This window comes from Sparus aurata, chromosome 14 (assembly GCF_900880675.1).
Source record: "Sparus aurata chromosome 14, fSpaAur1.1, whole genome shotgun sequence".
Taxonomy (NCBI): domain Eukaryota; kingdom Metazoa; phylum Chordata; class Actinopteri; order Spariformes; family Sparidae; genus Sparus; species Sparus aurata.
Genome location: NC_044200.1, coordinates 23,910,808 through 23,938,120, shown reverse-complemented (window position 1 = coordinate 23,938,120; position 27,313 = coordinate 23,910,808). Strand labels below are relative to the sequence as shown.

Here is a 27,313-nt window from a genome sequence, read left to right as displayed (position 1 = left end):
TCATGTTCATGTGCTTTGTGATGCAAAATGTAAAGAGTCTGTTTTCATAGTAAAGAGTCAGATTTTATCTGATTTAAATGTTTTATTATCTGTATTCACAGACTGACTTACTGTCAACTCTCAGAGACTCACTGTGAAGTCATCGCCTCAGCTCTGAAGTCCAACCCCTCACATCTGACACATCTGGACCTGAGTGAGAACAACCTGAATGATTCAGGAGTGAAGCTGCTGTGTTCTGGACTGGAGAGTCCAAACTGTCGACTGGAGACTCTGAAGTCAGTTCATGTGTTTTTTCTCTGTGTTTATTAAATTTAAATCTAGAACATGAGTTTTAAATTTCCTTCCGTACACACACACACACACACAGACACACACACACACACACACAGCTCAGTCTGATCAGTGATGAAGATGATGGAGGATGAAGCTCTCAGTCAGTCAGCTGTGTGTTGATGGAATTGACAGTGGTGATAAAGATCTGTGCTTTGATTACAGCTTTCTATGTGTGTGAGACAGAGCTGCTCGTTTGTGTTGAAGGTGAATCGATGGTGTAGAACTTTTCTGTTTGGTGGTTGAAGTCTGTCCTGTGATTAAAATGACGTCACACTGGACAAAAGACACATGGATGTAATTTAATGTCATCTCTGATTGAACACACTGCACGTGTTGACTGTCTGAAACTCTGAAGACAAACTATCGAACATTGAAGATATTACACTGCTGATGTCAGTTATAAATGTGACACCATTATTTCACACATATTGTTTTCACATGTTTAAATCAAATTTTAATATGTATTTGAAACCTTTGTTCACACTTTCACAACATTATTCAAACTTTGTGAATCTTAGTGTTCATGTCATCAGGTCTGAAGGGGATCTGACCTCATAGATTTGATGCTGATTGACTCTGAGCGTCTTGTTCAGCTTCATATTTAAAACAGTCAGTTTCTGTTGGTTTCTGTTTGGCTGCACAACATGAGTTTGTATAGATGGAGCCTCTGTTTGAGCTGCAGAGTTTAAGAGGTGGAGTCACTACGTCTTTATTGAAGCAGCAGCACGTCGTCATTAATATTAATGAGAGCTCTGTTTCACTTTGTGTATCTGACAGTTTTGGACCTGCAGCCTGTTGGGTTCAGGTGTTTGAGATTCATATTCTTAACTTGTTCAGCTCTGAACAGAAGTTTAAACACTGAATGATTTCAAGCAGTAACATTGTCTTCTAAACTCACTTCATTTATCTTTATTCAGATTGTGGAGCTGCAGTTTGTCAAACATCAGCTGTGATTCTCTGGCCTCAGCTCTGAAGTCCAACTACACCCATCTGAGAGAGCTGAACCTGAGCAACAACAGGCTGCAGGATTCAGGAGTGAAGCTGCTGTGTGATTTTCTGCAGAGTCCAAACTGTCGACTGGAGACTCTGAGGTCAGTTCACTGACTGTCTTTTACTGTTGCCCATCTGAAATGTTTAATTAACAATTGAAACCAATTTATGTTCAAACATAAATTTGTAAACCTCCTTTTGTTCATATTTTTGTGTTTTTTTTATTTAACTTAGTGTGCAGTCACTGAAGACTTGTGTTTCTTAAAGAAACTGTAGAAAATGTAAATTAATGGTCATATTTTTTGGAAACGGAAGATCCTGGGAACTCACGTTCGATTTAAAATCATCAAGTTCACTTCACTGTCTGATGTGTGTTGAAGAAAGAAAGTCTCAGTTTGTCATAAAACTAATAAAATATGATAACTAATAAAATATGTGATTATAAAGACGACACAGCCAACAGTCATTAAGTGACAAAGTAGTTCACTAGGCGGTTTAACACAAAACTACATGAGATTTTACTTTATTTACCACAAACAGACACTTTCTTGACTGAAATCAGGTCCCATGAGGTCAACCTGAAGGGGTGGGGCTTCCCCTCCCTATAGAGAGGTGTAGTCTGTAGTCCTAAAACCAGAAATCTGTTAGCATGTTAGCATGTTAGCACATCCTGTTCCTTCGTCTCAAAGTCTGTGAGTGTGTTGAATGTGTTTTCAGTTAAATGTGTGAAATAGGGTGTGTGGTTACCACAGGCTGAACATATTTGCACGTTTTGTTCTCCAACATAAAATCCGTCATTAAATGTCCCACAGTTTAATTCTGAAGCTCTTCACGTGTTAAAAACAGTTAGCGGTTGCTAACAAGTGTCTGAATGAGACTACAGAGGTTGTCGGGGACATTAAACGTCCTCACAGCGAACACGGAGACTCATCTACTCACTAGTCCTTCTTTACAGGCCCACTTTAGTTACACACTATTCTATTCTGGTGGGAATTAAACAGCTCTGGATTCAAATAAAAATGTATGGTAGAGAACATGTCAGGATGTGAGAGGAGGGGAGATTCCCCTTCACCTGAGGTGTGGGGAGGTGTCAGGGATAGAACAGGTGAGGAGTTCATATGAGGATGATAACAGAAGGCAGCTAGGATGACACTTATTGTCCAGTCAAACATCAGAGGGTCACTGCCTTGGGGAAGGCATGGGTAACACCTGTCATAAAGTATGTAACCACTGTTCTGCTGTATACAAGTCAAGACAATGTGGAAGACTGCAGAGAACACTGGGGCTCTTCTCTCCATGCTGCATGTATTAAAGAGAAACTGTCTCCTGTGTTTATCTGATCGGCTCTTCTGATTGGCCCTTTTAGAGACCACCCATCAAACTAATCAGAACCAATATCGTCTGATAACAATCGGAGCACCTTAATTAGGACACAGTGATGTTGAGCTGCACATTTAAACCTGAACACATCTGATTGGATTACAAATTGACTTTTATCTTCATCATTTATTCTTTATTCAGATTGATGAGCTGCAGTTTGTCAAAGATCAGCTGTGATTCTCTGGCCTCAGCTCTGAAGTCCAACCCCTCCCATCTGAGAGAGCTGGACCTGAGCTTCAACAACCTGCAGGATTCAAACGTGAAGCTGCTGTCTGATCTGAAGGACAGTCCACACTGTAGACTGAAGACTCTGAGGTCAGTACAGGGTTGGAGTCAGTCCACGCTGGTTTCAGCAGTATTGTTCTGAACACAGTCAGTATCAAAGTGAAGATCCAGTATTTCCTGTTTTCCTCAGTGAAGCTGTGAGAGGAGAACGGTGACAGGCTTCATGATTGGACAGAAAGACACAGAGAGAACAGTCAGCCAATCAGACGAGCCAGAAGCTTGTTGTGATCTGGTGTTGAGTTGATGTGAAGATGTCTTCATGTCTACAGGAAGTAAAGCTGGATTACAGCTGACAGCATCACAGGATGTGTAGAGACAGTCGTCCTCATTCATCACATGTGATCTCTCTAAAATACTAAAGAACTGATCAGCTGATCTGTGTCACAGCTCTCATGTCTATGGTGGCCCTGAAGGTCAAAACACAACAACATTTCACGAAACCTGTTGACAGGGACTCGGGTTCTGTCCAATTACAAACAAGAACGCTGTCCCACCTTTTCTGTAATCTGAGATGTTGATGTGTTTTGACCTTCAGGGCCACTGTACAGATCAGTCTGACTGAAGCCTGCAAATCACTGCTCTGATTTCAGAGAAGCATCATTACATTTAGTAACCATGTGGTGTTTGTACAGAGCAGAAGCTGTGCTGAAGTCCAGTAACCACAGCTGATGTTTGACTGTCAGTCTGTGTATGAACATGTAGGAGCTTTAACATCATATATTCATCTGTCCATCTGTCTTTTGTTTGCTCCACATGTTTAACAACAGACTCCATATTTACATATTTGTAATGTTTCAAAGCAGATGAAATATTCAGGTGTGACTGAGACTCTGGTTTTTAACAGCTGTCAATCATCATCAAGTGTTTCTGCAGCGATGATGCGTTCAGGGACTCTCTGCAGTTTATTTCACTGTGTACTTGAGTGAAACCTGCAGAGTTAACCTTTGAGCTTCACTCCAACACGTTAACATGAAGCTGAAAGGAAGCTGGTTACGCTACACAGCCGCTCCACTTGTGGTCTGAACAGGACTGAAGTCCTGCTGGTCTTTATATCACTGACTGACAGCTGATGGAGGGAGTCTCTGGAAACACTCATGTATCACTTCTGCTCTCTCTCATTCTCTCATCAGGTGGAAGTATTATCATCAACGATAAAGGTGGAGGTGTTGAGAGGATCAGCTGTGTCCTGATGATCCAGAGAGGTTGAAGCAGCACCATCAGCTGGTGGGTGGAGAGGCTCTGACTGGGCCGTGTTACTGGGAGGTGGAGTGGAGAGGAGAGCTTCATCCAGCAGTGACTGACGGACCAATCACAACAAGTGGAGATGACTGTCAGTGCTGCAGTCTGAACTGCTCTGAGATCAGCTCCACTGTCACCAAGTCCACCATCCAGCTCCATGTGTTGGGGCCACTAACTGCCCTCCCTACTGCCCCCTGGATTTAACACCAACACAAACAAATCCATCCAGTCCAAACACACATTTACAACTACAACATGTTTATACTTTAAATATATTTTTGATGAACTATTTTCACAAGTTAAGTTACAGCTCAGTATCTGTGTGTCACTTGTGAAGCCTGACGTTGAACTTGAGGGGAACGTTTTAGACGTGACACCAGTTTGATCATCATATTTCCTGCAGCATCAGTGAACTCCAGTTTGACGTGCGACCCTGCTGGTTTACACATCACGTGATCAACACACACATGAAGTCAACCTGTGGAGCTTTTTCCCTCTGAGGTCAGTGTTGAAGCCGTTCTTATCACCAGCGTTCATGTTCTGGAGCTGCTTTCTGCCAGCAGATGTCACCGTTTCCATTGTGTCGCCTCACTGAGGTTTAACTGAACCATGATGTGAAGGATTTCTCTCTGACTGCATTTGCTATCAAATTAAATGGAATCAGAAATGAGTTCAACTTGATTTAAAGATGTAATATGTAACATTTCTGCATTAAAATGTGTAAAAACGACTCGACCTTTGTTCTGTATGTTGTTGAGTTGTGTTCTTACATCACAACAATGTTCAAACCAGAGAAATCCACAAGTTTACTGGAGGTGATGGTGTGTTTTTAAGACACGTGAGCGCTTTATAGTTAAACTGTGGGACATTTACTGATGTATTTTATGTGGTAGAGCAGAACGTGTAGATATCTTCAGCCTGTGGTAACCACACACCTTATTTCAGGCTTTAAACTGAAAACCAACTCAACAACTCATCAACTTTGAGACGAGCGAAGCAGATGTGCAAAAACACAAACTGACTTCCAGGTTTTAGGACTCGTTACTACACCGCTCCATTAACAACATTATTTATAAGTTAAACTGCATTAATTTAGTTGTATCTCATAACTGAGTGTGTTAACAGCATCACAGATATGCCGGCTGTCAGTGATGGAGGAAGTATTCAGATCCTTTACTCCAGTAAAAGTACTGATACAGCTCTGTAAGAGAAAAAAGGATCCTCTTCAAAGTTAAAGTCCGGCACTGAAAATGTTGCCTCAGTGAAAGTCTGTCAGTTTCATCAGGAAATGTTCTTAAAGTCTACAAAATAAAAGAACTCGGAGCAGAAAAAATGTGTCCTGTGACTAAAAGGTGAAGCAGCAAATCTTCACATCTGTGGAGCTGAAAACCATGAAATGTTTTTATTATAAAGATTAATATAGTTGCTGGTTCATCGTCTGTAAAGTGATTGTGATTAACTGACTCATTGTTTCAGGGACACATCTACATACGTTGGGCCAGTTTGTATGTGAAAATGTCACTTAAAGTACTTTAAAGGGGCAATATGAAGTTTTAGAGAAGAAACACAAACTCACTGATTATTAATGAGTTAATAACAAACTCAGAAATACATATTTTCTCCATCGGTGAATAAACGAGCTGCTCTCAGAGGAAAATAAGATCCCAGAACACCGTGTGAAGCTAGAAAGGTGGCAGGGTCCGCCACATGTAAACACAGTGAAGCAGTATAAACTGTGTGGTCCTTTAAGGTCAGTTTGTTGATTCAGTTTGTTCAGTCATGAACACAAAGAGAGTTTGATTCTTTAGTTTGTTCAGGCAGGAAAACTCTTCTTGTGTCTTCTTTAAAACTACAGAGTGTCTTTATATCAGCAGAAAGCCTCCATGTGCAGTTCACATGTTATTTGAGTGGATGAAGCTCATTGGTGCTTCCTGAGCCTCGGCCCAGCTGGGTGTGTTTTATAAACCCTGTTTGAATTAGAGTTTCTTGGTGTTGTAGAAAAGTCCACGGACAAGATGAGTTTAATGAGCTGTGTGTGTCAGTCTGTGGAGGAGCTGCAGTGATGAATCTCTCTCTGACACATTTCTCATTATAATAACTCTGATCAAAGTCTGATTATAATATATATGAACAGGAAACAACGGTGGTATAAAGGACACAGCCTGTGTCAGGAAGTTTGGGGAAGTGACTGAGCCAGTGGCAGTTGTACCAACCCGAGTGTGTTTGCAGAAATCCAAATGATTCATGAGGAAATATTCACATGAGTGGAGAGTTTTTACATGGTGTGTCTGAAGGAACATCTCGTCTCACTGTTGAACTCTTTTAAGTGGCTTCTGATGTGTTTTAAAGGATTTAGGAGAGAAAACGTCTGAAAGAGTATCCTTTAAGAACCTTTAAGATATTTGACACACTTAACACCTAACTTTTTACTCCCACCAAAGAGACATAAAATCAGCATATGATGGACCGTCTCCAGGTAATCAGCATATCGTCATGGTGATCCACATCCAGGACAGAAGCAGAAGAGTTTAAGTTGTGGCTGATCTGAAAACAGTACCTGATGTTATTTGCATACAGGAAACGTGGTAAAGACCTCACTTGAACTTTGTCACGCCAGGATACAGTTCTGTACGATATGATAGAATTGGAAGTCAAGATGGAGGATGTGTCACATTTATTAAGGACACTTTAGCTTTTAGAAGAATCGATGTATCACATGAGTGTGAATGCATGGTGACAGAACTGTGTCGTCCCAGAGGAGATGTTAAAGTCATCAGTTTGTACAAGAACTGAACGATGGAAACATTTCAGGAGACATCAGGAAGTGCAGACGAGAGAAATGTGGTGCACAGACTTCAATACCCACAATCCTCTTTGATCTGGACTTGGTCTCGTGTGGTCTCAATGTGTAAAAAGCAGCGAAATTTTCACAAATATGATAGAAGTTTTTGGGTGAACAGGAGATAAATGCTGCAGTAAAAATAACTAAAAGTCAGGATGATGACAGCCTGTGATGTCTCCTGTCATATTGGAGTGTTGGGTTCTTGAGACTTTAAATACTGAGCGAGTAGAACCAGAACAAATAGACGGGAAATAAGACTGGAACTCAGTTTACCATGAACAAGGACAATAAGAATAAAATGCTGGAGTTAAAATTATCAAAGTTCACAGACCAGTTCATTGTATAATTCATTCTCATCTCATCTCCACATATTTATGACGTTTTCCAGTAAATGAACTGGCTTGAAAATGACTGAACAGCTCCATCTACTGGAGATATGACACTTTTCAGGTGGACTGGAACATTTTAATAGGAAGCTGAAACAAACTTCTGCTTCTGTGTCTGAACTGTTTCAACTGATTTCACCATTTACTCCTGATTCTCTTCTCACAGTCACCAGACTCCCTTAAAGAAACGCTCATTTTCTAGCGTCACCTCGTCAGGAGAAACTGTATGAACTGTGTGAAATGCTGTATACACACATTCTTAACTGTTTGGACCTGCTTGTTAATTCGGCAAACGTTCCACATGATTGTAAGTGTGTGTTTGTGTAAAGTTGATGATATCGTGTTGTCACTGAGATGTAGCTGTAGATCTGCACACAGATCCGAGTACAAGAGGTCAGTCAGTCTCATGTGGAGATGCCTTTAATGCCGCTGTTAGTCATCTATCTCCGCTCCTCAACTCACTCTCGGTTCGGTACTTTAGACCCACAAAGCTCCGAACTCAGAACCCCGAGGAGCAACAGTGATCATGTGATCCAGACTGACCAACAGGAAGAGAGGCTGAAAGTGAAAGTGTTCAGTCCGTCAGACTCCATGTTGAGAGCAGAACAGACAGAAGAAGACGGAGGAGGAAGACTAAAGTGTGAGGCAGGTGAGTGTTAAAACAAGGTGTTTGTGATGTTACTGTGAGAGTGTGAGTCAGTTTAGTCTCTGTGGACTGTAGAGGAAACACATGTTAGAATGAAGTCAACACTTTTATTCTTCTGTGGACACAAAGTCCTGATAGGCTGAATAATACACATTCAAACTACTGGAACTAAAGAGCAGGAGCCCAGAGGGGTGTGTGTGTGTGTGGGGGGGGGGGGGGGGGGGGGGGGGGGATAAGAGTCCTATAACTAAATCAAGAAGTTTAAGATATACGTTCGATCCAACAGAAATAAAAACAGTCGGACTGTGAAAATCCAAACCTAACCCTTTCCAGAACCTGAACCTCTTCTTACAGAATTCCTACAGGACTTCTAGAGATATGCAGGATTTTATCAGAACCAGTAGAATAAAAACAGATTTCCAGCAGCACCGAGGAAATCCTGACAGAACCAAACACTGTTCTTTAAGGATACCTCAGATACCTCACCTCTCAGACCTGAAGATGGGTGTTCAGTCCAGCAGGCAGAGAGCAGAACCTCCAGGATCCATCTGTCCGTCTATGAAGAGTGACCGGTCCAAAGGTTATCCTCTAAACTTCAGTAGTGAACCTGGACCATCAGACACAAAGTAAGAGCACTGAGACGACTCATTCAGTGTTTGCTGGTAATGTTTTGCTGTAGAGTAACATCAGGCTCCAGGACTGAAGAAACACTAACATAAAGTCTTTGAAAGTCTCCTGAACACTAACATGTCTGAACTCAGTCAGATCCTGGAGGACAAAAACAAATCTCAGCAGGATGAAATAGATGGTGGAACCATGACGTATGTTTGTAGGCTAACCCTGAAGTTAGCATCGCTCTGGCTCCCTCCACAAACAGCCTGTCAGATTTTTGACTTGGATTTTGGATTATTGCAGAAAATAATCTCTGTGACAAACACGAGTTTCTGATACTGACACGTTTTGTTCTGAGAGATAATCTTCACACATCATTTTCATGACACACTAAATGCTGAATTCAAGATGAAAAGTATCGACACTTTGACTTTTCTCTGTGAGCGTCTGAGCTTCTTAACAGTGTCGACCAAATCTGGATGTTTTTAACAACAATCATCAAATCATTGTAGTTCTAAAGAAATGTGTTCACAGAGAGAGGAAGAGGAGTCATGTCTCTGTGAAGAAGCAGCCCACCTGCTGTGTTTGGTGTCAGGACGTCCTGAAGGATCCGGTCTCTACCAGCTGTGGACACTGGTTCTGCAGACGCTGCATCACCTCATACTGGGACCAGTCTGCTTCACCAGGAGACTCCTCCTGTCCCCAGTGTGGAGGTAAGACCCAGAACAACAGCTGGACTGTGGACAGACAGTCAGAGACAAACTGTACCAAGTCACACTGAACATCTCAACATGTTAAAGCCACATTATGGAGAAATTCTCATGTTGTGTGATTTGGCGCCCCCCACAGTTTCTGAGTGCAACACTACTGTAGTAAAAACAAATCCCAGGTGTGTAACAGTTTGTCAGACGTAATATAGGTGCTGACTACAAACACAACTCATGACATCATCACAATGTTACGTGTTGAAGTGAACACGTATGTGAGTTTGTGATCCTACAAGTGACAGAGACACCGTTCACCTGTTACAACACACCTGACCATCAACACGACTCTGAAGCTGCTGCTTTAACCTCAAAAAGTTACATCATGTTGCTTTAAACATCTCAGCTTCTACATGTCATTACATTTATTTAGAGACTTCGGAGGCATTCAGACCAAACACCAGGACAAATTACTAGATTGTCTAGATTACACACAAAGTCAATGAAAAGACCTGAAGAGACTCAAACTTTATATATTCTGATACTGATGGATTGTTATTGATCATGAAAATAATCCCAGATTATCAAATTCTCTCAAAAAATTTTCTCTTTTCAGTGAATGTTGGTCTGCAGGAGGTTTTAGATGAACATAAGATCAGTCTGAGGAGGAGATGTGAACATGTGACTGAAGGAAGTGATGGAACAGGAAGTGATGGAACAGGAAGTGGAACCCTCCTCAACAGGATCTACACTGAGCTCTACATCACAGAGGGACAGAGTGAAGAGGTTAATACCCAACATGAGGTGAGGCAGCTTGAGACAGCTTCCAAGAAGAAGACCTTCAGTGAAACTCCAATCAGGTGCTGCGACATCTTTAAAGCCTCACCTGACCAACAGAGACGCATCAGAGTGGTTCTGACCAACGGCGTCGCTGGAGTTGGAAAAACCTTCTCGGTGCTGAAGTTCACTCTGGACTGGGCAGAGGGCTCCGAAAACCAAGATGTCAGTCTGCTGGTTCTGCTGTCGTTCAGGGAGCTGAACCTGATCAGAGATGAGCAGTACAGTCTTCTCAGGCTGCTCCATGTTTTCCATCCAACATTACAGAAGGTGACAGCAGAGAAGCTCGCTGTCTGTAAACTTCTCTTCATCTTTGACGGCCTGGATGAAAGCAGACTTTCACCGGATTTCAAAAACCACGAGGTCGTGTCTGATGTCACACAGGAGTCATCAGTCAGCGTGCTGCTGACAAACCTCATCCAGGGGAAGCTGCTTCCCTCGGCTCTCGTCTGGATAACATCCCGACCTGCAGCGGCCAATCAGATCCCTCCTTCATGTGTGGACAGGGTAACAGAAGTACGAGGCTTCACTGACGTCCAGAAGGAGGAGTACTTCAGGAGGAGGTTCAGTGATGAAGATCTGTCCAGCAGAATCATCTCACACATCAAGACCTCCAGGAGTCTCCACATCATGTGTCTGATCCCAGTCTTCTGCTGGATCACTGCTACAGTTCTGGACCACATGTTGACTACAGACCAGAGAGGAGAGCTGCCCAAGACCCTGACTGACATGTACTCACACTTCCTGCTGGTTCAGACAAAGAAGAAGAAGCAGAAGTACGATGAGGGATGTGAGACGAGTCCAAAGGAGCTGACGGAGGCTGACAGGGAAGTTCTTCTGAAGCTGGGGAGGCTGGCGTTTGAACATCTGGAGACAGGAAACATCATGTTCTACCAAGAAGACCTGGAGCGCTGTGGCCTTAATGCCACAGAGGCCTCGGTGTACTCAGGAGTTTGTACAGAGATCTTCAGAAGAGAGAGTGTGATCTTCCAGAAAACAGTCTACTGCTTTGTTCATCTGAGCGTTCAGGAGTTTCTGGCTGCAGTCTACATGATCTACTGTTACACCAACAAGAACACAGAGGTGGTGAAGGACTTCCTTGGAGGTCAAAGGTATAACAGTGACTCATCCCTGGATGACTTCCTGAGGAGCGCCACGGAGACATCCCTGTGCAGTAAAAATGGCCACCTGGACCTGTTTGTTCGCTTCCTTCATGGCCTCTCTCTGAAGTCCAACCAGAGACTCTTAGAAGGCCTGCTGGGTCAGACAGACAACAGTCCAGAAATCATCCAGAGAGCCATCAACAACCTGAAGGAGATGAACAGTGATAAGATCTCTCCTGACAGAAGCATCAACATCTTCCACTGTCTGACGGAGATGAACGACCACTCAGTCCATCAGGAGATCCAAGAGTTCCTGAAGTCAGAGAACAGATCAGAGAAAAAACTCTCTGAGATCCACTGCTCAGCTCTGGCCTACATGCTGCAGATGTCAGAGAAGGTTCTGGATGAGTTGGACCTGATGAAGTACAGAACATCTCCAGAGGGACGACTGAGACTGATTCCAGCTGTGAGGAACTGTAGAAAGGCTGTGTAAGTCCAGATGTGTTACACATTATGAAGTAAGGTAAAGCTGAAGCCTTCAGTATTAAAGATCAACACTTTACACACATGAATAATATAAAACTTAAACACTATACACATTTACTATGGATGTCCCGATCCGATCTATAGGATCGGGATCGGGGCCGATTCTGGCATTTTTTCTGCTGATCGGAATCGGCAATTTTGAACGTCCAACAGTGACATGTAACATCTGCAATACAGCCGTTTCGCAGAGCTGCATTAAATACTACTCATTTGATACGGCATATACAAAACAAACACTCAAAGAATACAATGTGTTCACTCAACAGTACAGGCAAGGACACCGAAGCAGCAAACACTCGCAAATACTTTCAAAAGAAAAGAGAAATATCCTCGATACAGCGACATGTGCACAAATATTACAGAGTAGATAACTGAACTTACCGCTATCTCTGTGGAAGAGGATCAGGGTTTTCTTTGTCACCTGGAGCTTTTGAATCTCTGGTATGCCCTACTATCTCCGCATTACATTATTTACTCCACTTTCGAGTTACAACGTGCCAGTATGCGCACTAGTCTCGTGGGTCTCATACAGCAGAGCATGTAGAAAAGACAATCGAGCGGATGCTGAACGCTTTGAAATAGACGAGCAACGGGTCGATGTCATTTCACGACAACCTAAGGAATATGTAATTTTATCTGATTTAAATGTTTTATTATCTGTATTCACAGACTGACTTACTGTCAACTCTCAGAGACTCACTGTGAAGTCATCGCCTCAGCTCTGAAGTCGAACCCCTCACATCTGACATATCTGGACCTGACTGGAAACAACATACTGAATGATTCAGGAGTGAAGCTGCTGTGTTCTGGACTGGAGAGTCCAAACTGTCGACTGGAGACTCTGAAGTAAGTTAATGTGTTTTTTCTCTGTGTTTATTAAATTTAAATCTAGAACAGAAGTTTTAAATTTCCTTCAGTTCACACACACACACACACACACACACACACACACACACACACACACACACACACACACAGCTCAGTCTGATCAGTGATGAAGATGATGGAGGATGAAGCTCACAGTCAGTCAGCTGTGTGTGGATGGAGATGACAGTGGTGAGAAGATCTGTGCTTTGATTACAGCTTTCTATGTGTGTGAGACAGAGCTGCTCGTTTGTGTTGAAGGTGAATCAATGGTGTACAACTTTTCTGTTTGCTGGTTGAAGTCTGTCGTGTGATTGAAATGACGTCCCAGGCTGCTTAGAGTCCGTACATCCAACAACAATTCCCACAATTCCTTGGGAATAATCCCATAATTCCTCTGCAGTTTCCTTCAGGTCATTTCCTCAGCCAGTAGGAATGAGATGGATAGGTGCTGGAACTGTGAAATAATTCTTTAGAGTAACTGTGGTCAGTTGTGCACCAGAGGCAGGTTCAGAGTTCACCTGGCTCTTATGCTCACTGTGCCTGCAGCGTACAGAAGCAGGATGTTGGATTCACTTCTGTTTGCAAATCCACTCAACTGGTTTTCTTTAAGAGCTGTTGGCTGGGATATTTGTTGAAAGAAGCTCAGTGGTACGACATGTTGTCTGAACAGATCTGGAACGCAAAGTGTTCACAGCTGTTCCAAACAGCCAAAGGTGGAGTGAAGAGCTGCTGAAGACACAACAATGGTTTAAATATGGAGTAGACGTGTCACATGCAGTGTTTCCTCTACATTCATTTAGGAGTGGCGGCCCGCAGGACAATGCCTCTGCTGCACGTCAGACCGTTCTTGGGCCTCCGCCTCGTCTATTAATTCCTGATTATGGACACCTCGAAGGGCATTATCCCGCTTATACCATGGTCACTTGCCAAAGAAAAGAAATTAAGACAATTAATTTATATTTTCATTTTCAACATTGTCTTCTAAACTCACTTCATTTATTCTTTATTCAGACTGTGGAGCTGCAGTTTGTCAGAGATCAGCTGTGCTTCTCTGGCCTCAGCTCTGAAGTCCAACCCCTCCCATCTGAGACATCTGGACCTGAGTGAGAACGAGCTTCAGGATTTAGGAGTGAAGCTGCTGTGTGATTTTCTGCAGAGTCCAAACTGTATACTGGAGACTCTGAGGTCAGTTCAAACCAGAAATCTGTTAATGTGTTGGCATGTTAGCAGATCCTGTTCCCTCGTCTCAAATTCTGTGAGTTTGTTGAATGTGTTTTCAATTAAATGTGTGAAATAAGGTGTGTGGTTACCACAGGCTGAACATATTTACACGTTTTGTTCTCCAACATAAAATCCATCATTAAATGTCCCACAGTTTAATTCTGAAGCTCTTCATGTGTTAAAAACAGTTAGCGGTTGCTAACAAGTGTCTAAATGAGACTACAGAGGTTGTCGGGGACATTAAACGTCCTCACAGCGAACACGGAGACTCATCTACTCACTAGTCCGTCTTTACAGGCCCACTTTAGTTACACTATTCTAACTGGTGGGAATTAAACAGTTCTGGATTCAAATATCAATGTATGGTAGAGAAGATGTCAGGATGTGAGAGGAGGGGAGATTCCCCTTCACCTGAGTTGTGGGGAGGTGTCAGGGATAGAACAGGTGAGGAGTTCATATGATAACAGAAGGCAGCTAGGATGACACTTATTGTCCAGTCAAACATCAGAGGGTCACTGCCTTGGGGAAGACATGGGTAACACCTATCATAAAGTATGTAACCACTGTTCTGTTGTACAGAAGTCAAGACAATGTGGAAGACTGCAGAGAACACTGTGGTTCTTCTCTCCATGCTGCATGTATTAAAGAGAAACTGGCTGTGTCTCAATTGTGTCTGCATCTTTTGAAAGACCCGACCTTTGCAGGCTGCGAAGGCGAGTCCCTTGAAGAGACCTGCGAGGCCGCATCAACATTTGTTAAATGGGACGGTCTAGCCTTCTGAGTATTTCCTGGTTGTGTCACCAGATGTTCCCATCCCTACCCGTACGTCATTATTTATGCAGCCCAGGTTCGTGAAAGTGACAAGAAGAGTAAAGTTTGCCTGTCAAATATGTTTGAACTTGAGGAATTCCTGATTTCCTTTTTAATCACCCTGCTTGTGGAGGAAGAGGAGAAGTGGCTCTGGTTTATCTCGGGCTGAGAGGACCGTGGAGAGGTAAACCTGTTATTGAACCCACAGTAATGTTATCATCATTATCATTATTAGCTAGCTAACAGTTTGGGGTAATTAACATACAGATACATTACGTTAATGCTGACATATAAACTGCTGATCGCCACATATTTTTATTTTAAAGACATTATTCCTCTGTAAAGTGTTTGGTAGATAGTTTTGTTGTTTATGATTTATTATTATTATTATTATTATTATTATTATTCAATTATAATTCTCGCCTCTTTCTTAAAACATTCTTAGTGACCTGGCAGCCATCATTGAGTCAGAACTGTAAACCCAGTTGATGGACGATGTGGTGGACAGAGGAGACCGGACTCCCAAACACCCTGAGTACCGACCCAGATGATGTCCCACTGACACCATCCAGCCCAGCAGCACTGCAGGGACTCCTGCTCAGCCTGTTACTGTACATCATCTATAACTGTTTTAATATTGTTGTAAATAATAGTTTGTCAATAGTTAATAATTGTAAATAGTTATCTATGATGTAATATAGTTGTTAATGTTAAAACCTTAATAACAAAAGAAAAAATTCAATCCCTTGTTGTCCCTGAAAAGTAGCACTTGATGCCTTTTGCTGTTATGAATTGTACATAAGTTGTAAATACTAAATGGAATAGACAATGTGTAACAATAGAACAGTATTTAATTTCATGAATGATACAAAATGAACAATTATGAACAAATAATTTAAAAAAAAATCATAAAATAAGTAAGCTAGCGCATTGCCCGTAGGAAGTATGTATTCCTATAGAAAAGTGGGAGGTTAAGTAGCTTTTTCATGGATGACCAAATGAGGCTGTGTTTGAAGGTTGGACGTCAGGGATACTTAGGTTTGTTGTGAAATTAGATTTCCCACGGTATAATTGGCCGTTTTTGACTATTTTTGATTTTACCATTATATGTCACATTAAAAACTATTTACCTTGCCTTGTTTGGTGTCATTATTTTCAGCACAACCTCACATGTGTGACTGTATAGCTATTCTTTCATTTTGACATACTGTATTAACACAATGGACCTAAAATCACATAAAAACATAAAATCTGAGTCGGAAAAAGTTAGATTTTTTACTGTGAAGCCACAAATATGATTAGCGAACAGTTTTAATTGCTTAAAATGCAAATATAGATTGTTGTTGGCTAAATGTGTGCATACGTTTTTGAAATGTACAAGTTATATGTAACTATTGACATTTAAATGCAGGCAGTGCCTCAGGCTCTGGGCTCTCTCAGCTCCTTCCTGCCTGTTCCACATTCAGCATCTCCTCATTGTTTTGACTCATTAAACAAAAAAACGACTCCACTACACACTAAACACACTACACCAAACACTACATAACACACTAACTATACACTCCAAACACGCTTTATGTCACAAATCTCTCAACTCTCAAAACTCGCTATCTCTATCACTGTCTCTATCACCATCACCGTCACTGTCACTCTTCTTTGCTGCCGTCCCTCCCACAACCTCCCCCTGTTCCTCAGCAACCAAATCATGTGGTTTGCCATAATATTTTGTGATTGGTTGGTGTGGTGCCTTTTTCCACCGATAGGAAATGGAGTGGCACAGGGTTTTTTTTTTTGCTTGCAAACACTTCCTGCTTGCGGACACTTTGGTGAGAGAAGCCCGTTTTTACTGTGTCTTCCTGCACCAAACAAGCAGTCCGGTTTTACTTGGCCTATCAATACAATTTAAAAACTGGTATATAGGGGCGCCGTTTAGCTCAGTTGGTGGAGCAGGCGTCCCATGTGCTGAGGCTTTGCAGCGGACCCGGTTTCGACTCCCAGCCTGGGTCCCTTTGCTGCATGTCCATCCCCCTTTCTCTCTCCCTGTTTCCTGTCACCCTCTTCAGCTGAACTATCAATAAAGCCATAAAAAGCCCAAAAAATACTGGTATATAGTTTGAAGGCTACACCAACACATACGTTGGAACCGAGACTCATGGAGGCTGCGTCTTGCCGCTAGTTCATCATAAAATGGTGGATTTACTAAGGAGGTGGGCCGTGGGGGAGGTCTCTGCACTGATTTGCTCTGATGCGTATGTGTCTATGATGACTATGGTTGACAATGCTAGCGGAATTTGTAAATCATTTATGAAATAATTTATTAGCGGTATCTTTGTAGTCCAAACAAATCTGACATTGCACACCATTAAACCACACAGCAGCCATGTTGAAAATCTCAGGTCAGTCTGATCCTGATAAGCAGAGATATTTGAGGCATATACACACACACACACATACACACACACACACACACACACACACACACAGATTTCTTGTTTTTATAGAGAGATAACAGAAATAATGTAAGGATTGTCCTCTGGAGCAGAGAAGAGCCTCTCCATCCTCTCTGCAGCCTCATGTCCTCCTTTATCCTCCCTCCTCCTCGGCCCTCGCTGGCTCTCATCATCATCGTCATCTTCCTCCTCCACCTGGTCACTTCGCCCTGGTGTGTCCTCAGGGATGGAGGCAGTTAGGACAGAGGGGCAGTGGAAGGTTTCTGTCCTAACACCTCATCCATGAGGACAAACCAGCACCCAGTGACCAGCCTCCCGCTGACCCTCTCCTGTCCCTGGATATTAGCAATCCTAAGGCAGTGGAAATCAATCACATCAGCAAAGTATTTATTAACTTGCATGGGTAAAACTAATATAATTTAGTTTACACATCATCATTGAAACCTGTACCTACTTTGTACTTGTTCTTTAAATGGTCCTACTTGTTTCTGGCCTGCTGGGCTTGACCTTCCCCTGCAGGCCCATTGTTTCCAGAACTGTTCTGAACACTGAGAGAACCAGAAGAAAAGGTCAACACAAGATCACACGAACACAGGGATGCAAAGATTTAAAGAAAGTGACAGCAGGACTGGCAGATGGACTATTTATTATGTATTATTTATAGGGCTGTCAAAGTTAACACATTAGTAACTCATTAACGCAGCATCCTCTTAACGCCGTACATTTTTTTTAACGCGTGATTAAAGCTCTGTATTTTAAAAAAAAGAAACGTGCATTGTTTGATTTATGGCCTTCGATGGCACCTGTAGTCTTGATCCAGAGGGTGGCAGAAGAATAAGAAAGGGAATCAGATGAAAAAGAAGCAGGGTTGGCGTTCAGGAAAAACACGGTGGACTGAAAAGCGAAAGCGAAACACTGCCAGATGGTTTGGTCGATAGGACAAAAGTTATCTGCACATACTGTCGACATGAAATGAGTTACCATGGAAGTACGTCAAGTCTCAGATATCATTTGCAAGCTAAACACACGGCAGATGCAGAGCGCCCCCCCCCCCTCGCCAAAAGCAGACGTCACCATATTTTGATCCCATTTAGGGTAAGGGGATGTTTTTTGAGCCTTTTATTTTCCTGCATGATTTGAAGTGTTGAATAAACATTTTCAAAAAGCAAGCATATTTGCCCTTTCTTATGTTGTTAAACGTATTAAGAACATAAAAAAAATACATTAAGCTACATTTAGAACAGAAAAAAATGTACCAAAAATATAATCACAAGTTTACTATGGACAAAATGCGATTAATCTCAGTTAAAAAACATTAATAATTTGACAGCCCTAATTATTTATTATTGCATTACTTCCATCCAGCTGTGGCGGAATGTTTTGCCCTGTGAATCAATCTTCAAAAATATAATCATCATAAGGATCATCAAAACTTAGCTCTTTATTCAAACATTTAACTAGACTTTACAGTTTTACAGTCTGGAAATAAAGCAGCGATCACAGCCTGATCTAAATCTGTTCATCTTGATCTATTTATGAAGTCAAAATAGTCTATAACATCTCAACAGCCACAATAAGATATATGATGTAAGTCTAAACATCTAACGTTTGAAAGTGAAGGCTTTTAAGGCTTTACTTCCAAAGGCATTACGCTGAGCATTACCAACGTATTTTAACTGACATCTTGAGGTTTTAAGGTCCCTTGAAATTTAACATATGTGCTGTTGGATGTTCAAATGAGTAAAAACCGAGGATAAACCCAATACGAGATCTGCGCCACTTGAGGTCGCCATTATTTCTTTCTTTCTTTCTTCTCTTCGGGCACACAAAGAATCTTGGGATATGTGAGGGTGCGAAGGATGATAGCGATGCAGCCTCCAAAAACAGGGAAAAGAAGGAGCCTTTGAAATGGGACAGCCTTCACGCATTGTGACATAATTGGCCTTCAAATAGAAGGATGCACAACCTGAATTGAGAGAAAGCAACTGTCTCCCGGTTTATCTGATCAGCTCTTCTGATTGGCCCTACTGGCCATAATTGGAGCACCCTTAATTAGGACACAGTGATGTTGAGCTGGACATTTAAACCTGAACACATTTGATTGGGTTATAAATTGATTTTTATCTTCATAATTTATTCTTTATTCAGATTGGAGAGCTGCAGTTTGTCAGAGATCAGTTGTGATTCTCTGGCCTCAGCTCTGAAGTCCAACCCCTCCCATCTGAGAAAGCTGAACCTGAGACTCAACAACCTGAAGGATTCAGCAGTGAAGCTGCTGTGTTCTGGACTGGAGAGTCCAAACTGTCGACTGGAGACTCTGAGGTCAGTTCATGTGTTTTTTTTCTGTGTTTACTAAATTTAACTCTAGAACAGAAGTTTTACATTTCCTTCAGGTCACACACACACACACACACACACACAGCTCAGTCTGATCAGTGATGAAGATGATGGAGGATGAAGCTCTCAGTCAGTCGGCAGGTCATTTCCTCAGCCAGTAGGAATGAGATGGATCGGTGCTGGAACTGTGAAATAATTCTTTAGAGTAACTGTGGTCAGTTGTGCACCAGAGGCAGGTTCAGAGTTCACCTGGCTCTTATGCTCACTGTGCCTGCAGCGTACAGAAGCAGGATGTTGGATTCACTTCTGTTTGCAAATCCACTGAACTGGTTTTCTTTAAGAGCTGTTGGCTGGGATATTTGTAGAAAGAAGCTCAGTGGTACGACGTGTTGTCTGAACACATCTGGAGCTCAAAGTGTTCACAGCTGTTCCAAACAGCCAAAGGTGGAGTGAAGAGCTGCTGGAGACACAACAACGGTTTAAATATGGAGAAGACGTGTCACATGTTCAGACAGTCTCTGCTGAAGACGTTCATAGTGTTTCACTCAGCTGTTCATATGAACAGTGACAGAAATAGTTGTGTAACAAATGAACAGAGAGCTGAGAGAGAAGTTCAAACCCCGCCTCCTTTCTCACCTCCACTCAGATGACCAATCACACAGTGAGGTGTGTGTTAATGTTGGATTGTTGGTTTTAAAGTGACAGACACTGTTGGACACAGACCGTCCTAATGTGACATCAGAAAGGTGTGGCCCCACTCACATTTAAATCTGTCAATAGAAAGTGTTGAATCTTTGAAAAAGGAGCTTTGATGATGTTAAATTCATGCATTGAAGATATTACACTGCTGATGTCAATTATAAATGTGACACCATTATTTCACACATGTTATTTTCAAATGTTTAAATCACATTTTGTTCACACTTTCACATTATTCAAACTTTATGAATCTTAGTGTTCATGTCATCAGGTCTGAAGGGGATCTGATCTCATAGATTTGATGCTGATTGACTCTGAGTGTCTTGTTCAGCTTCATATTTAAAACAGATCTAATATAACATTAAACATTCATCACTGGTTGATTCTCTCTGAACCTCTTAATCATTTGATTCCTTCGTGCTTCTGTGAATAAAAACAGAAACCAGTGTTTTCTTCTCTGTCAGACGATAACAAACATGTTTGTTCAGAACCTTTATGATGATATGTGATGTTTATACTGACTGAAATATTTAAACTTAGGATGATTTTGATCTGAAACAGTAGAATCAAATCTTCAGTCAGTTTCTGTTGGTTTCTGTTTGCTGCACAACATAAGTTTGTATAGATGGAGCCTCTGGTGGAGCTGCAGAGTTTAAGAGGTGGAGTCACTACGTCTTTATTAAAGCAGCAGCATGTTGTCATTAATATTAATGAGAGCTCTGTTTCACTTTGTGTATCTGACAGTTTTAGACCTGCAGTCTGTGGGGTTCAGGTGTTTGGAGCTTTATATTCTAAACGTGTTCAGCTCTAAACAGAAGTTTAAACACTAATTGATTTAAAGTTGGAACATTGTCTTCTGAACTCACTTCATTTATTCTTTATTCAGATTGAGGTGCTGCAGTTTGTCAGAGATCAGCTGTGATTCTCTTGCCTCAGCTCTGAAGTCCAACCCCTCCCATCTGAGACATCTGGACCTGAGTGCCAACAAGCTGCAGGATTCAGGAGTGAAGCTGCTGTGTGATTTTCTGCGGAGTCCAAACTGTCGACTGGAGACTCTGATGTACGTTCACTGACTCTCTGTTACTGTTGCACATCTTAAATGATTCATTAACAACTGAAGCTAATTTATGTTCAAACATAACTGTGTAAACGTCCTTTTGTTCATATTTTCATGTTTCTTGATCTAAATTTAGTGTTCAGTCACTAAAGACTGTAGAAAATGTAAAAAAAATGTAAACAGAAGATCCCCTGAACTCATTTTTGATTCAAAATTTAACTTAAAAAACTTTTCATAAGTAATGTCTGATCATTGATGTTGATTCTTCAGAACACACACGCACACATACACAGTATAATTGTAGTTATTAATGTGTGTTGATGTGAACAGGTGGGTGAATGTTGTGTTGACAGGATGATGTGACCATGATGATGATCCACAATAGAGAGGTGAAGCCACGCCCCCTCTGGTTGACCACCTGGGACCTTATTTCAGACAAAATTAGACAAATAATTTTCTGCTCTCGTTTGAATTGTGTCATGAATCTCACATATTATGTTTGTCAGTTTAAAAGAAATATTTTCTCAAGAAAGTCTCAATTTGTCATAGGAGTAATAAAATATAAGACTGTGAAAATATGTGATTATAAATACGACAGAGACTGTAGTCGTAAAACCAGAAATGTGTAAGCGTGTTAGCATGTTAGCACATCCTGTTCCTTTGTCTCAAAGTCTGTGAGTTTGTGTTATGTGTTTTCAGTTAAATGTGTGTAATAAGGTGTGTGGTTACCACAGGCTGAACATATTTACACATTTTGTTCTCATAAAATCCATCTTTAAATGCCCCACAGTTTAGTTATAAAGCTGAAGGGAGGTGTCAGGGAAAAACAGGTGATGAGTTCATATGAGGATGATAACAGAAGGCAGCTAGGATGACACTTATTGTCCAGTCAAACATCAGAGGGTCACTGCCTTGGGGAAGGCATGGGTAACACCTGTCATAAAGTCTGTAACCACTGTTCTGCTGTATACAAGTCAAGACAATGTGGAAGACTGCAGAGAACACTGTGGCTCTTCTCTCCATGCTGCATGTATTAAAGAGAAACTGTCTCCTGTGTTTATCTGATCGGCTCTTCTGATTGGCCCTTTTAGAGACCACCCATCAAACTATTCAGAACCAATATCGTCTGACAACAATCAGAGCACCTTAATTAGGACACAGTGATGTTGAACTGCACATTTAAACCTGAACACATCTGATTGGATTATAAATGGATTTTTATCTTCATCATTTATTCTTTATTCAGATTGAGGAGCTGCAGTTTGTCAGAGATCAGCTGTGATTCTCTGGCCTCAGCTCTGAAGTCCAACCCCTCCCATCTGAGAGTGCTGGAGATGAGACTCAACAACCTGCAGGATTCAGACATAAGGCTGCTGTCTGATCTGAAGGACAGTCCACACTGTTGTCTGGAGACTCTGAGGTCAGTACAGGGTTGGAGTCAGTCCATGCTGGTGTCAATCAATCTTTATCTGTATGGGGCGCCGTTTAGCTCAGTGGGTAGCGCACGCATCCCATGTGCTGAGGCTCTGCAGCGGACCCGTGTTCGATTCCCGGCCCGGGTCCCTTTGCAGCGTGTCACTCCCCCTCTCCCTGTTCCCTGTCATATCTTCAGCTGCACTGTTAATAAAGCCATAAAAAGGCCAAAAAAAAAATCTTTATTTGTATGGCACTTTTCATACAAAAAAGTAGCGCAAAGTGCCTTACAACAACAGAAAAAAAGAAACAGCAAATAAAATCAAGAGAGGAAAATCAAAAGAACCCAATCCTCCCACCCCCACAGATATGCACAGAAACATACACAAATACGTACATACTCACACACTCACATGTTTAGCAGTATTGTTCTGAACAGTACTGTCAGTATCAAAGTGAAGATCCAGTATTTCCTGTTTTCCTCAGTGAAGCTGTGAGAGGAGAACGGTGACAGGCTTCGTGATTGGACAGAAAGACAGAGAGAGAACAGTCAGCCAATCAGACGAGCCAGAAGCTTGTTGTGATCTGGTGTTGAGTTGATGTGAAGACGACTGTTGTTGTTGTGTTCATGTCTACAGGAAGTAAAGCTGGATTACAGCTGACAGCATCACAGGATGTGTAGAGACAGTCGTCCTCATTCATCACATGTGATCTCTCTAAAATACTAAAGAACTGATCAGCTGATCTGTGTCACATCTCTCAGGTCTACTTTGGCCCTGAAGGTCAAAACACAACAACATTTCACAAAACATCAAACTGCTGACAGGGACTCGGGTTCTGTCCAATTACAACCAAGAATGCTAGGCGCGTTCAAGTTGAACTCCAGCTGACCTCCTGCAACAGGGAGATCTGCTGGCGACTGCAGGGGCGGGGATACAAACACTGCCATGAAGTCGGACACTCTCTACGTGACGGGAACAGAAAGGGCTAATAAGAGTGGATAGTACAGATAACACTGGACTTGAACCTGTGTTGTCTGCATGCAAGACACACTAGTTAACCACTTCTATATCAATAGTAAGTAAGGTGACAGAACTGAGCAATTTATTGACGACATCATCACATAATTGTAACAGTATAGAAGAAAAGAGAATCTTTATTTGTCAGACATGTAAACACACCCGAAATTTGTCCTCTGCATTTAACCCATCACTAGCTGCACATTCTAAGTATACACATACACACACAAGCTAGGAGCAGTGGGCTGCTATGTCAGCGCCCGGGGAGCACACACGGGGGGTTCGGTGCCTTGCTCAAGGGTGTCTCGGCAGTAACCTAGGAAGTGGACTGGCACCCCTTTAGCTACCAGTCCCCTTCCATATTGTGGTCTGTAGCTGGACTTGAACCGGCCCCGCCCGTACATATCATCTTTTTATTTTTACTTTTTTAAACATACTTACATTGCACTAATACCTTGTACTTGTTCTTATTACTCATTTATGTTGTGTGAATAACCGGTTGCTGCTAAAATTTTGTTGTACACTGTGCAGCATGCATCACGATTTAAACAGCGCTGCGCAGCACTGCACAGTGCTGTGTGATCTTTAACTCGCCTATTGTCCCACCTTTTCTGTTAATGTGTTTTGAGCTTCAGGGCCACCGTATAGATCAGTCTGACTGAAGCCTGCAAATCACTGCTCTGATTTCAGACCCCTACCCCTGGTAGGGTCTCCCAAGGCAAACAGGTCCTAGGTGACGGGTTAGACTAAGATCGGTTCAAAAGTCCCTAATGACAGACAGAACAACGTGACGCCCGGATTGGCGTCACCGGGCCCCACCCTGGAGCCGGGCTTGGGGTTGGGGCTCGCAGGCGAGCACCCGGTGGCTGGGTCTTTGCCCACGGGACCCAGCCGGGCACAGCCCGAAGGAGCAACGTGGGCCTGCTCTCCAGTGGGCTCACCACTCGCAGGAGGGTTCAGGAGGGGCCGGTGCAATGTGATTTGGGTGGCAGTTGTGGGCGGGGGTGTTGTGGGGCTGTCTTGGTTGACACGTTTCTGCAGCATCGCGTGGCAGTCGAGGACAGTGCCTCTGGACTGGCCGACCGGGGTGGTGGTCCCCCTATTCAAAAAGGGGGACCGGAGGGTGTGTTCCAACTATCGGGGGATCACACTCCTCAGCCTCCCCGGGAAAGTCTATTCCAGGGTACTGAAGAGGAGAATTTGGCAGATAGTCGAACCTCGGATTCAGGAGGAACAATGTTGTTTCCGTCCGGGCCACGGAACACTGGACCAGCTCTATACCCTTCACAGGGTGCTTGAGGGTTCATGGGAGTTTGCCCAACCAGTCCACATGTGTTTTGTGGACTTGGAGAAAGCATTCGACCGTGTTCCTCGTGGCATTCTGTGGGAGGTGCTCCAGGAGTACGGGGTCGGAGGCCCTCTGTTAAGGGCTGTACGGTCCCTGTACGACCGGAGCAGGAGCTTGGCTCGCATTGCCGGCAGTAAATCAGACCTGTTCCCAGTGCATGTTGGACTCCAGCAGGGCTGCCCTTTGTCACTGGTTCTGTTCATTATTTTTATGGACAGAATTTCTAGGCACAGCCACGGGCCGAAGGGGGTCTGGTTCGGGAGCCACTTGATTTCATCTGTGCTTTTCGCGGATGATGTGGTCTTGTTGGCTCCTTTGAGCCAGGACCTCCAGCATGTCCTGGGGCGGTTTGCAGCCGAGTGTGAAGCGGCTGGGATGAGAATCAGCACCTCCAAATCCGAGGCCATGGTTCTCGACCGGAAAAAGGTGGCTTGCTCCCTCCGGGTTGGGGGAGAGTTCCTGCCTCAAGTGGAGGAGTTTAAGTATCTTGGGGTCTTGTTTACGAGTGAGGGAAGGATGGAACGGGAGATTGACAGGCGGATCGGTGCAGCGGCCGCAGTAATGCGGTTGTTGTATCGGTCTGTCGTGGTGAAGAGAGAGCTGAGTCGAAAAGCGAAGCTCTCGATTTACCGGTCAGTCTACATTCCTACCCTCACCTATGGCCATGAACTTTGGGTCATGACCGAAAGAATAAGATCCCGGATACAAGCAGCTGAAATGAGTTTCCTCCGCAGGGTGGCAGGGTGCTCCCTTAGAGATAGGGTGAGAGGCTCTGTCACCCGGGAGGAGCTCGGAGTAGAGCCGCTGCTCCTCCACATCAAGAGGAACCAGCTGAGGTGGCTCGGGCATCTGTTTCGGATGCCCCCGGGACGCCTCCCTCGGGACGTGTTCCTGGCATGTCCCGCCGGGAGGAGACCACGAGGAAGACCCAGGACACGCTGGTGTGACTATGTCACCCAGCTGGCCTGGGAGCGCCTTGGGATCCTCCCGGAAGAGCTGGAGGAAGTGTCCGGGGAGAGGGAAGTCTGGGTGTCCCTGCTCAGGCAGCTGATCCCGCGACCCAGCGGACGAAAATGGATGGATGAATGGATGGATGGGTGGTGTCAGCTGATGTTTGACTGTCAGTCTGTGTATGAACATGTAGGAGCTTTAACATCATATATTCATTTGTCCATCTGTCTTTTGTTTGCTCCACATGTTTTACAACAGACTCCATATTTACATATTTGTAATGTTTCAAAGCAGATGAAATATTCAGGTGTGACTGAGACTCTGGTTTTTAACAGCTGTCAATCATCATTAAAGTTTTTCTGCAGCCATGATGCGTTCAGGGACTCTCTGCAATTTATTTCACTGTGTACTTGAGTGAAACCTGCTGGACTTTATATCACTGACTGACAGCTGATGGAGGGAGTCTCTGGAAACACTCATGTATCACTTCTGCTCTCTCTTTCTCTCATCAGGTGGTAGTGATGAAGGTGGAGGTGTTGAGAGGATCAGCTGTGTCCTGATGATCCAGAGAGGTTGAAGCAGCACCATCAGCTGGTGGGTGGAGAGGCTCTGACTGGGCCGTGTTACTGGGAGGTGGAGTGGAGAGGAGAGCTTCATCCAGCAGTGACTGACGGACCAATCACAACAAGTGGAGATGACTGTCAGTGCTGCAGTCTGAACTGCTCTGAGATCAGCTCCACTGTCACCAAGTCCACCATCCAGCTCCATGTGTTGGGGCCACTAACTGCCCTCCCTACTGCCCCCTGGATTTAACAACAACACAAACAAATCCTTCCAGTCCAAACACACATTTACAACTACAACATGTTTATACTTTAGATATATTTGTAATAAACTATTTTTCATACATTAAGGCCCCGTCCAGACGACAACGCTCTTTTGCTAAAACGCACATGTATTGCATCGTTTTGGCCGACCGTCCATACAGATCCTGAAAACGCACTTTTTTGAAAACGGGTCTCAGGGTGGAGAAATCTGAAAACGCAGCCCTCCCTTTCTCATGTGGATGGCGAATCCGCATACTTTCTAAAACGATGACGCCATCGCCCCACCCCGCGACGTTTCGTAACAACAACAACAACAATGGCGGAAAGGTAAATCGACTCTGAGTATGTTAACTCTGAGTTGAGCTCGTGCCTGACAACTAGTAGAAAGCCATCATCAATGGAGCTCTGACA

General features: G+C 43.2%; 1 protein-coding gene and 1 long non-coding RNA gene across 2 annotated transcripts in view; both read left to right on the top strand.

Moving 5' to 3' along the window:
* LOC115595757 (NACHT, LRR and PYD domains-containing protein 14-like) overlaps window positions 1-26,632 on the top strand; it is a 35,236-nt gene extending 8,604 nt beyond the window's left edge. Inside the window, 7 exon segments of the mRNA XM_030440562.1 lie at window positions 102-275; window positions 1,251-1,424; window positions 13,782-13,955; window positions 19,400-19,573; window positions 21,174-21,347; window positions 22,591-22,764; window positions 26,588-26,632. Coding sequence (XP_030296422.1) covers window positions 102-275; window positions 1,251-1,424; window positions 13,782-13,955; window positions 19,400-19,573; window positions 21,174-21,347; window positions 22,591-22,764; window positions 26,588-26,594 — 1,051 coding nt within the window. The 3' untranslated portion in view covers window positions 26,595-26,632.
* Window positions 2,961-4,957, top strand: LOC115595827 (uncharacterized). The gene is made up of 2 exons (XR_003986789.1): window positions 2,961-3,018; window positions 4,119-4,957. It is a non-coding gene; the product is annotated as an uncharacterized LOC115595827 (long non-coding RNA).
* Window positions 26,633-27,313: the final 681 nt, after the last annotated feature.